Source organism: Diaphorina citri, unplaced genomic scaffold, assembly GCF_000475195.1.
Source record: "Diaphorina citri unplaced genomic scaffold, Diaci psyllid genome assembly version 1.1 scaffold929, whole genome shotgun sequence".
NCBI lineage: Eukaryota > Metazoa > Arthropoda > Insecta > Hemiptera > Psyllidae > Diaphorina > Diaphorina citri.
The window spans coordinates 65,364-78,169 of record NW_007378360.1 but is presented as its reverse complement, the minus strand read 5'-3'; the positions used below and the strand labels follow the sequence as shown (position 1 = coordinate 78,169).

The 12,806-nt window shown below is 38.2% G+C and overlaps 1 protein-coding gene across 1 annotated transcript in view; it reads right to left on the bottom strand.

The window, feature by feature from the left end:
- Nucleotides 1-12,806, bottom strand: part of LOC103513135 (progestin and adipoQ receptor family member 3) — a 45,403-nt gene that overhangs the window by 2,147 nt on the left and 30,450 nt on the right. The window contains exons 2-5 of the mRNA XM_008477947.2: nt 3,159-3,358; nt 2,282-2,438; nt 1,119-1,192; nt 951-1,029 (exon numbers count right to left, since the gene is read on the bottom strand). Of these exons, the coding sequence (XP_008476169.1) occupies nt 951-1,029; nt 1,119-1,192; nt 2,282-2,438; nt 3,159-3,358 (510 nt within the window). The remainder of the gene's footprint in view (nt 1-950; nt 1,030-1,118; nt 1,193-2,281; nt 2,439-3,158; nt 3,359-12,806) is intronic.

Genomic DNA, 12,806 nt, shown 5'->3' with positions numbered 1-12,806 from the left:
TTGTATTTTTTTTTTTTTTTTTTTTTTTTGCCACTTTGGTGATTTATTTATGCAAATGTGACTGTTGGTCTCTTGCGTTAATCTCATAAATAATTAATTGTCTTGTGATGATATTGTCTTTGTGAGCCATAGTCTGTTTTAGTTTTTATTTACTTTCATGTTTTCTTCGTTCAATGGTCCGTTACCCCTTATCAGTGTAAACTGTTATGACCTGATAAAGACCAAGCGAATAATGGTCGACTGTTTTTTCAAGCTGTTTAATAGAGGGAACTGTAACGACAGAGGTCTTATTGTCCCGAAAGTGAAAAGAGAAAGACAAGATAGGAGAAAGCCAGCCGTTCCGAGAACGAACCTTATCTGTTTGGGATAAAGTTCGCCCGGGCGGGACTCGAACTCACAACCTAGCGGTTGCAAGGCTACCTTCCAAGCTAACTAGGCTGGCTGAAAAGAAGAAGCAACATATGAGGTGTTGTCTATATGTCGTACAGGTTTCCAAGATCATTTGTGGAGTTGGAAAACTATTCGCCAGCCTTTTAATTACAATAATATTGCCTTTTAATGACAGTAATATTAGGACTATTATAGGACATAGAATGACCTCAATGCATTGTCGTATAGCTTCATTCGACTAGTGTGAGAATTAGTCATTCATTTTTGATAATTAGGTGAATATGGAGTGTTTTGTACTGGACTCATTTCGTTCACACTAATTTGTTTCCGGGAAATGAAAATGTAGGACAATATTTGGACCTTATGGATGGTTGAATTCGGTGAAGAGGTCAATTGCGAATTTTTTGTTGGAATTTCATCAGGCGTGCTTGTCAATTGACCAGTTTCCAACGGATCACTGAAGTTGAGCAACGTTATGTGTGGTTGTTTTCTGGACGGATGACCAGGACAACACTTGTTGTTGGCCATTTCGGGTTACTTTCAGCCTCGTTATACGTTACCTTATGACACCAGAAAGCATAGTAGACTCCAGTCAGATAGATTGCGAGCAAGCTAAGTGCAATTCCGAAGAGATCAAATGTGAGGAAGTTGTGGAAGTGACGCTCCGACTTACACGAGAACACGTGGTATAGCCGAGCAAGCTAAGTGCAATTCCGAAGAGATCAAATGTGAGGAAGTTGTGGAAGTGACGCTCAGACTTACACGAGAACACGTGGTATAGGGTGGATGTTACCATACAAATCTGAAAATAGTGGTACACAATCTGATTAGGTACTTTCCAATGTCTTTGAAGCAGTGTCCACGTATAGTCGACCCCATCAATCGACGAAGTGAATTTATGTTGTCGAGGCATCTGAAAATAGTGGTACACAATCTGATTAGGTACTTTCCAATGTCTTTGAAGCAGTGTCCACGTATAGTCGACCCCATCAATCGACGAGGTGAATTTATGTTGTCGAGGCTGTGTACGGTTTCAATCGACGTCGATCGACCATCAATCGATAGCGTCAACTTTGTGTGGACAACAGCTTAACACTTGAAATAAGGAAATGAGCACAAATATTGTTTTACAAAGTAAAAAAATAGAAAGTAATAAAATAATAATACTCTTGAGTTGAAGGTAACCACTAGACAAGTACTTCTCAGCCCTTTCATTTCCACTATAATGTGATCAATTTCTCAAATAAATTAAAACAAACTATACCTCGGTTATACCTCGGTTACCTACACGAGGTCAGCCAAAAAACAAATATACCTCGGTTGGGATTAAACCCGTGAGTTCCTAGATAACGAAAGACGATTCTCTAGTAACTTACTTGAAAGCAACCCAACAGTAGTCCCACTATGAATTTGTCAAACACCGAAGCTTCGAAGTTGAGTAGGAACAAGTCATACAGGGTGAGAGCTAGGAACAGCATCCAGCCGAATATGTGAGACCAAATGTTGATTGTTTCGTTAGTCATCCAGAATATACTGAAATTCAGAAGGAAAAGCAGACAATTCTCAGTATTATGAAAATCGAAAGCACACACAGGTATAGCCTGTGGCGATAACATGTTGATTGCAACAGTTCTCCATTACAATAATAGTAGTAGCCTACTGCTGGAGTAAAGGGACTTTTCAGTCCTATGCGAGCAGTATAAATAAGCACTATTATTATTATTAGGCAAAGTTTTTGCTGGAGGCGTTCTCTACCAGCTAATCCTTAGAGCTCCATTATTATGTGGTCAAAATTTCAGATAAATTAAAATAAAATCCCGTGCCTCCTCGGCTGGGTTTGAACCAGAAAGTTCTTGGATAACGAATAAGGATTTCCTAAGTAGTAACTTACTTGAAAACAGCCCAACAGTAGACCCACAATGAATTTATCAAACACCGAAGCTTCGAAGTTGAGTAGGAACAAGTCATACAGGGTGAGAGCCAGGAATAGCATCCAGCCGAATATGTGAGACCAAATGTTGATTGTTTCGTTAGTCATCCAGAATATACTGAAATTCAGAAGGGAAAGCAGACCATTCTCAGTATTATGAAAATCGAAAGCACACAGGTATAGCCTGTGGCGATAGCATGTTGATTGCAACAATAGCATCCAGCCGAATATGTGAGACCAAATGTTGATTGTTTCGTTAGTCATCCAGAATATACTGAAATTCAGAAGGAAAAGCAGACCATTCTCAGTATTATGAAAATCGAAGGCACACAGGTATAGCCTGTGGCGATAGCATGCTGATTGCAAGAGTTCTCCATGGATCACTGAGGTGACAATCGCATATTGCTGTCATTTTTTGGCTGACCTCAGGCTAGGTGACATTAATGTGAGGAGGTGGGTAGCTTGTCACCTAATGGAGGTTAAACCCTCGGCATTATTTTTTTTTTCTTTTTTAACGGCTTTAAGTGGCAGGGTTCTCCTAGAGGAGCTCTTCCACCCAACCGCTATTAAGGTCACTTAAGTTAAAAGTAGATACTCAATTGTCCTCACGAGAGGCTGATTGCACCTCCAACTCTAAGCACGGAGTCTTGAACTCCAAGGAATAATATCCTTCATAGAAGCATTGTTGGCTTAGGAAGGATCCTCCTGTATTTGTTATCATTAAATAAAGAAAATAAAACAATAAACAAATAAAACACCGCGAATCGAACTCGGAACCTTCGGAGTGCAAGCCTAGTGTGATACCCACTAGACCATAAAGGGTTCTTGTTGAACATACCTCTCTATGCACATTTTCGTCGACAAATAGCCTCGGTAGCCGGACAGAATATAGGGATTGAACTGTAGATGTGTAGGGGCTTCATGATAGCTGAGCAGTGTAATAGCAGAAGGCGAGGCTGAAGGGGACTTTGAATTGCCGGGTCTGCGGGTTTGAGCCTCGGCCTCGTCAGAATCCGAATCGCTGAGTCTCTCTTTGTCCTGAAAACAGAGAAGATTATTATTATTATTTTTTTTTTTCATTTTTTTTTTTTTTTTTTTAAAAACCATTGGATTACTTTTTTACTAATGTTAAAGCAACATTTGATTGGTATCTGGATGGGCCACCATAATATGGATATGGGCAATCACATGCTTCTGACTTTTCTCGGACCGATTCATACTGGGTGAGGTCAATTCTTTTTGCAGGGTTTATACGCTTTTCTTGGAATGAAATTCCATGACTTTTCCAGGTTTTCCCTGTTATGTAATTCTATCCGTCTCCTAATACATTATTCAACTATGTACACATGTAGATTAATCTTATGATATTCCAAGCTGATTAAAATCGATCAATTTAGATCAAATCCTGTTAGCGAACACCAAGGTTATTAGTTGAAATCCCACACCCCCACTAAATTGATGCCAATGTAAACAAAATCCACGGAAAGCAAACAAAAACAATTAGGTGTGTATTACATATGTATTATTGGCTCATGCAAGATGCATAGGCGTAACAAACATTATCCGTATATGACTGAGATTTGGTAGTTTAGTTTGGTGGACTATCAAACAGATAGTAGGTAGGTAGGTAAGGTACCTATCTAATGATTGCATAGAAATCGTTATTGAAATCACAAAGAATGGAAAGTAACGTATGAGAGAACAAGCGCTGATTCAGAAGTGGTTTATAAACAGTTCAACTGCTCTAAAATAGACTACCTACTTTGAATCAACTGTGAGGGATTTTAAATGCGGTCTTTTCTAGAAAAACCCCATTTTGTAAAATGATTCCAAAAAAAAAACTACAGTATGAATATCAAGGATAGAAACCTAAAAGTTGAAAAACAGATTCCCTCGATCTATTTTTAACCATCGCAATCAGCATTTTTATCATCACGTTGATTTATACTGTGCAAAAATTGCTCCTGAAAGAGATTGTGCAAAAATTGCTCCTGAATTTATGTTAAGGCGGTCTCTTCTTGATCACTTGTGTGCCGCGTCCATTTCAGTTTAGGACTATTGCACTACTACTGGAAGAGAAAGAAAAGGAATAAGAATAATATAGAAAATAATCTCATACGCCCAACATATTCATCAAGCCTGAAAAAGAACCTCCTATCAATAGGTGATCGCGATGAAGTGCTAGAACTGCTAAACAAATACCACCATCACGAATCTCTCTTCTCGGACACATAATTACATACACAATTGAACCAGAAGTACTCACACATCTGCATAAAGAGTACCAATAAGTACCATCTCATCCCATGACAGGATAAATAGAAGTGCCTCTTTAAGAAATTCTAAGAACACTTATTTGATTCTACTTATTTGACTGATCACTTGGTTCCACTTTCTCCTAAGGTACTGCACAGAGTTCCTAACAATGATTCTAATAAGTATGGAATCATTTTGGCCTCTCTAATGACAAAATGTGTTTTAAATTGTAATTGCACTAATTGTATTTCACTCCCTATGGCGAAGAAAAGAGGGACCCTGCTATCATGCCAAGTTAGAGAAACTTTACACTATAGTAAACCATCTTTTCATTGACTAAATAAATGAAAGAAAATACCAGAGAACCAGCAGCATACATACTTTACTTAGAAATGCATTCATGGCAAAATTGAACAGTTCGTTATAGCACTTAAATAAACCATCAGATATTCAGAACAAAAGAATTCCACCATTAGGAATACCATTTTCATAGAAAATACAAGGACTTGGGATACATATACTTTCCAATATTGTTTCATGATTTGTATGCACCAGATTTCATGGTATTTCATGATTTGTATGCACCAGACATACCTTTTTGGAAATTGCTTATCTTTCTTTTCTCTTACATTGCCCCCATTCAAACTGCCTTTTTCCTGCATCCAAATATTCTATCATCAATTTTCACTTCCAACTGCACTGAATATTTAAGATCTTCAACATATTTGAATTCCTCAGGTTCATTTACCTGGTTTGCCATACATTTTCCCATCGGTAGTTGGCACCTGTGTTATTTGCTGGCACAACATTGGCGCTACTACCACAATATAGTTACTATTGTCAGAGAGATGGTTACTATAGTCAGAGAGGCAGTAAAGGCATATGGCACAGCAGAATGTGAACCAAACGCACCAAGATTTACAACTGAGCATTATCGATTCTACATGCCTATCTCATTGTGATAAAGTACTAGGGAACATGATGGGAATATAATTCCTGCTATTCAACCAAGCCAACTGATACCTAGAGGCCAACACTGAAACCTAGTACTACCATCCGCTACAAACTACATGCCTTTATGTTGGCAATAGTTTCTTTGACAGTCACAATACGTATGTAAATTGTATGTACATACGAGGACCTATAGGTTTTATAACTCGAGACTTCGATCATCTTCAGTGAATGATTACTCCTTGAAGAATCCTACATACGGGTCGGAATAGTGTCGTATAGAGATGAGTCAACCTTTGGCTAGAATAAGCTGATCGAATAACGAATAGAGGGCAAGAAGTGATCGTAAAGAGAAGAAAACCAAGTACGATCTCCTCTTAGCTTCTTACTTTTAAAACTTGTTCGTGGCACTTTGTTCTAATAACCAAATTGTAACGACCATCAAACGTAGAAAAACTCAGTTCACAGTATGATGAATCCTCACCTTCGAGCCACAAAAATCGTCCAATGATTAATACTCCTCAATAAATTTCATAAGTTGACTGGGACTTGAACCACCAACCTCCAGATCCGAAGTACAGCGTGCTAACCACCACTCGGGTTGGTCACGATTACAGACCTACTGTGAAGTACCTAAGAGGTGAACAGCAGAATTTACGACCAAATACAAAAGACAAGAATCAGTACCGAGATTTGAAGACACGAATCAGTAAAATCACTTTGGAGTTATGACTGGTCATCATGATTTGCAGTAAAGCTGAGAAAATGCTCGGTAACCCAACATGACAATGAGGATATGTGAAGGAATGAATAATACACAGATTTACTTCCTTGCTTCCTCTTGCCAGAAAGAGTCTGAAATCGACAAGAACATCAAACTTCAAGAGCTTAATCATTCCCAGAATGGTAGATACTTGGTACTTACTGGTTTGGGAGAGCTAAATCATTCCTGAGATGGTACCTACTTACTGATTTGGTAATTTCAAGATGTCATGTTTTTAAATTGATCAGATGAGGGCCGGTAACCATTCTGTGTAACTAAAGTTAACAACTGATGTGTACATACAATACCGAAAATGCTCGGTAACCCAACATGACAATGAGGATATGTGAAGGAATGAATAATACACAGATTTACTTCCTTGCTTCCTCTTGCCGGATAGAGTCTGAAATTGACAAGAACATCAAACTTCAAGAGCTTAATCATTCCCAGAATGGTATAGATACTTGGTACTTACTGATTTGGGAGAGCTAAATCATTCCTGAGATGGTACCTACTTACTGATTTGGTAATTTCAAGATGTCATGTTTTTTAAATTGATCAGATGAGGGCCGGTAACCATTCTGTGTAACTAAAGTTAACAACTGATGTGTACATACAATACATACATACCTCCTCTTTACCTTACAGATCAAGTTTGTAAGGATTTAACCTAGATTTGGCATATTTGATTTAATTTTGCCGATATTTTACTATCCTTCTTCCGAATTTTGAACTTTTACCCAAATCAAGTTTTAAGTCCAAACACCACCTGAAGAACATTTACGTTACTAGACTACAAGCGTAAATCAAAGATCTTGCATACCTACATCAACGAACTACATAAGGTGTCAGGTTTGTTGGATTAGGGTCGCGGAAATCAAGAGTGCTTGGTCACGTGATGAATATCTGAAGAACATTTACGTTACTAGACTACAAGCGTAAATCAAAGATCTTGCATACCTACATCAACGAACTACATAAGGTGTCAGGTTTGATGGATTAGGATCGCGGAAATCAAGAGTGCTTGGTCACGTGATGAATATAAAAACTTCTTGAAAGACACATAAGGATTAGACCACTAAATTTACCTGATGGTCAAGTGAAGTCCCAGACTCTAAATATGAAGACAAGTGGACTGATCAATTTAAGTCTTATTTATTTTTATAAAATCATACAAAGGATATTCTGGAAGTATTCAACCCGGAACCTGACAGCCTAGTTAGCTTGGAAGGTAGCGTGTCTGCCTTGTAAGGACTAGGTCGCAGGTTCGATTAACGCCTGGGGCGGATTTTATTCTAAACAAATAAGATTCGTTCTCGGAACAGCTGGCTTTTTAATATACTGTCTTTCTTCTCCCTTCACTTTCAGGACGATAAGACCTTAGCAGTTACAGTTCCCTCTATCAAGGAACTTTCAGGGGGGTAAGTCCCCCTACCGTGGCTTGAAACCAGACTGTCCTACTAACCCTGGGTTCCATGCCATGGACTGATTAGTGCTCCACATGGACCTTACGTAATCCAGGTAATCGCTGTGTACCCGAGCAGTGGCGGAGGTTTATAGAGGGACTGTTCCTGGAGAACTAGAGAGATTATTTCTTCTGCTTTTTTAAAAGCCTAATTAAACTTTGTAAAATTAATTGAGAAAATATTGTCCAATTTGTTTGATCAACTTCTCTCTCATACGATTGAAAAAATCTAGTCTGGAAGTCTGGAGACTTAAGATATACAAATAAAAATATGATTCTGTAAGGCCAGCCACTCTTGCTATCCCTAAAATTTCCTTCCATCCTTAAAATTATTAGTGACACAGTTTGTATGCAAATTGTATGTATGCGAGGAACGAGGACCTATAGGTTTTATAACTCAAGAAGACTCAAGACTTCAATCATCTTCTGTGTGAAGAATTACTTTTTGAAGGATCCTACATACTACGGGTCGAAATAGTATCGTAAAGAGATAAGTCTTTTAACCTTTGGCTAAAATTATCTATTAGAGTAATCAGACTTACGTTTGGCTAAAATTATCTATTAGAGTAATCAGTAATCATAAAGAGAAGGGTACTTGGTAGTACTTCCTCGTAGCTTGTAGCTTTTAAATCTTGTCCGTGGCACTTTGTTCTAATAACCATCAAATTGTTACGACCATCAAACGTAGAAAGCATGAATTGATGAATCCTCACCTTCGAGCCACAAAAATAGTCCAATGATAAGTCCAACGATCCTCAATAAATTTCATAAGTTGACTGGGACTTGAACCACCAACCTCCAGATCTGAAGTACAGTGTGCTAACCACCACTCGGGTTGGTCACGATTACAGACCTACTGTGAAGTACCTAAGAGGTGAACAACAGAATTTACGACCAAATACAAAAGACAAGAATCAGTACCGAGATTTGAAGGCACAAATCAGTAAAATCACTATGGAGTTATGACTGGTCATCATGATTTGCAGTAAAGCTGAGAAAATGCTCGGTAACCCAACATGACAATGAGGATATGTGAAGGAATGAATAATACACAGATTTACTTCCTTGCTTCCTCTTGCCGGATAGAGTCTGAAATTGACAAGAACATCAAACTTCAAGAGCTTAATCATTCCCAGAATGGTATAGATACTTGGTACTTACTGATTTGGGAGAGCTAAATCATTCCTGAGATGGTACCTACTTACTGATTTGGTAATTTCAAGATGTCATGTTTTTTAAATTGATCAGATGAGGGCCGGTAACCATTCTGTGTAACTAAAGTTAACAACTGATGTGTACATACAATACATACATACCTCCTCTTTACCTTACAGATCAAGTTTGTAAGGATTTAACCTAGATTTGGCATATTTGATTTAATTTTGCCGATATTTTACTATCCTTCTTCCGAATTTTGAACTTTTACCCAAATCAAGTTTTAAGTCCAAACACCACCTGAAGAACATTTACGTTACTAGACTACAAGCGTAAATCAAAGATCTTGCATACCTACATCAACGAACTACATAAGGTGTCAGGTTTGTTGGATTAGGGTCGCGGAAATCAAGAGTGCTTGGTCACGTGATGAATATAAAACTTCTTGAAAGACACATAAGGATTAGACCACTAAATTTACCTGATGGTCAAGTGAAGTCCCAGACTCTAAATATGAAGACAAGTGGACTGATCAATTTAAGTCTTATTTATTTTTATAAAATCATACAAAGGATATTCTGGAAGTATTCAACCCGGAACCTGACAGCCTAGTTAGCTTGGAAGGTAGCGTGTCTGCCTTGTAAGGACTAGGTCGCAGGTTCGATTAACGCCTGGGGCGGATTTTATTCTAAACAAATAAGATTCGTTCTCGGAACAGCTGGCTTTTTAATATACTGTCTTTCTTCTCCCTTCACTTTCAGGACGATAAGACCTTAGCAGTTACAGTTCCCTCTATCAAGGAACTTTCAGGGGGGAAATTCATTTGAATTAGTAGTTCTGTGACTTATGGCTGGAGTGCACAATCTCATGTTATTTCTCAACATACTCGAAGACTGTCCCATTTACCATGAAGATAATCTGAGACTATCTAAACTTCCATAGCGATAAGTCAAACCAAGAAGAACTGCTTAATCACAACGCTTATCTTGCACATCATCAGATAATGTCTGCGGAGATAATCTGAACGAAAAGTGGTTCACTAGGTAACTTAGATATGATGAGACCTTGGCAAGATAATGCAGTTGAGAACTGTACCGGACTGATTCATTATTGGTCATCTGTACAGAGATGTTCCAGGGGTTTATGTTGACTAGGAAAATCAGAATTTTCCAAACCAAGAATCAGAACTTCCCGATGTTGTCATTGTTGTCTTCAAGACTTTTGTCACCGGAGCTACCCAGTAACTTGAAAAATAAACAAGAGATCGACATATTGATGTCAGCTGTTCTGGGAGCTCTTGGATTCGACACAGGGAATGGTTATACTTTTTAGATTCGGAGATAAATGGCTTTGAAAGATAACAATTTCTGACATAACAACAGACCTTAGCAGCTACCTAATAAACAGTAACGAAAAATTAATTAGTGTGTCGCAACACTGGAAAGGATCAATTTTGTCATGACCGGAAAGTACCTAAGTAGTGTATTGTACACTGTACATACATAAGAAGTCGTTTTTGGAAAGTACTCATTCAATAAAACAAATATGTCAGCAGTTCTGGGAGCTCTTGGATTCGACACAGGGAATGGTTATACTTTTTAGATTCGGAGATAAATGGCTTTGAAAGATAACATTTCCGAGATAACAACAGAACTTAGCAGTTATCTGTACAGTGACGAAAAAGGAATCAGTGTGTCGCAACACTGGAAAGGACCAATTTTGTCATGACCGGAAAGTACCTAAGTAGTGACGATAAACCTCTATAAAATGTGTATTGTACACTGTACATAAGTAGTCATTTTTGGAAAGTACCCATTCAATAAAACAAACTACGTCATCAAGATCGGGTCAGCAAAAAACTACTGAACTTCTAGATACACGTTTGTAACGTTTCTTCATTGGTGCACTCCCAAAGCGGACACTCCAAGATGATCAAACTGACGTCATACAGAGAACCGATTATAAAATTTCCGAGATAATACTTACAACATTCCTCAGATTCTCCGGTTGTAAAATTGGCAAATCGTGATCTACAGGTAGTGCCAAGACTACCAGATCCACATGCCCCTAGTCAATACGTAATACTAGATCGAAAATACCGGTTTTAGTACGGAAAACTGCTTGCGTCAAATAATGAAATAAAGTTCAGTAACTAGGAATTACCTTTTGTGTCAGTTACAGGATTTACAGGCGACAGACTAAATAGAGGGAACATACGTGAAAGGGACTAAGTTTGATGGCAAATCTAGTCAGTTAGGTATCTAATAATTTTTAGTTTTGAGGCACGGTTGAATCTTGTCATAGGGGAGTGCAACTAGTTCACGACATTTCAGTACGGTAGTCTTGAATTTCCCGTGTGTCTTGTGACGTCAAAATGACGTAGTTGTGAAGATAGAGATATATCAATAGAGATACCAGACTTTCATGACTGGGGCATCACGTGATAAGCGATTCTATTAGACCAAGTAGGTAACTTGTAGGAAAAGTGTGTTGGGTCAGCCACTCACTGTCAGGTATCAGGTAAACCTGATAGGCGGACCTTTTCAGCCGTAACTGTCAGGTCTGATAGTGTGTGAGCTCATTCAAAATCAGGTAGACCTAGCAGGCGGACTTGATCAGGTGTATCTGTCAGGTCTAATACCTGATAGTGAGTGGCTGGCCTAATAGAACAAGTAGGCAACTTGGAAGTGTTAAGTGGTGCCATTGAGCAGAGTTCGTCTGAGCATTGAATTCATCATCTCAAATACCTGCAAATGCGCAAATACAAGTTGCGTATTGACAAGTTGAACGTTGGAATATGGATCACACAAGTCTTTGCCACACATTTGTTACAAAATGAGGTAAATGACTATAAAGCAGATTCGCATGGATGGTTACACAAGTACAAGCATTGTAACAAAAAATGTTTGCGATACAGGGAGTAAAAGTAGATCAAGTAGAAGGGAATATTAAATGCATGCTAAAAATGATAGTTAATGCTTAAAAACGAACATAAGGTACCAGATTTAGGTACAGAACCTAAACTCAGTTTAAGCTGTGTCCATGTCCACCGTCGACGGCATCGACCGTCAAACTGATCTGGATTTATTGTGAATCGATGTGAGATCACCGTCGATTGACGGGCGGTGACTATGTTTGGACGCATCTTGCATAAATCTTTAGTATTTCACAAATTAACAAAATAACTATTCAAATGCACCAGGATATTTATCATTGTCAAAGGACATCAAAAATTGGCAGCATCAAAAATTACCAGACAATGATGTCCATCATATGAACCAAGAGAGATTCAACAAGGAATCTCCTATGAAACTAAATATTTGTAAATTGCCCAACTGCAATCCAAGTCCTACTTCTAATTGAAAAGGACCTCGAATACACAATTTAAAACCACTCGAAATTCCGCCTTCCTCCTGTTTTCAAGCTATAAAAAGGTCTTTTAAACTACTGGACGTTGTTCTGTCAGATACGTAAACCAAATAACATGCCCAAATGAAGCTACTTATAAACACAGTTCTTAAAGAACTTATAGGCCGTGATATGTATGTTTTACAGATGACAAGTTACCTTGAATGTGAACCCTTCCTAAAAAAAGCACCTTGCCCCTGGAAAAATTCTTACCATCTGTTGCTGTGATGTCTTGTCTTATAGATTCTCTTGATGATGTTTGTGTACAAGCAATTAGTCAAGTTAGGAAATTTGCATGAAGCCGCAAATCCAATAATCCAATCTACATACAATTAGGTAGCTTTAGATATCTATGTTAAGTTTGAGATGAGAGATAAAACAGTTTGGTGGAGATCTGATCGGCCTAAGGGGAGGAACGAAGGAAGAGTTAGAATTCTCAAGTTCATATATTAAAAACTTTCTTTTCCTGAAATCAATACCGTGATCGA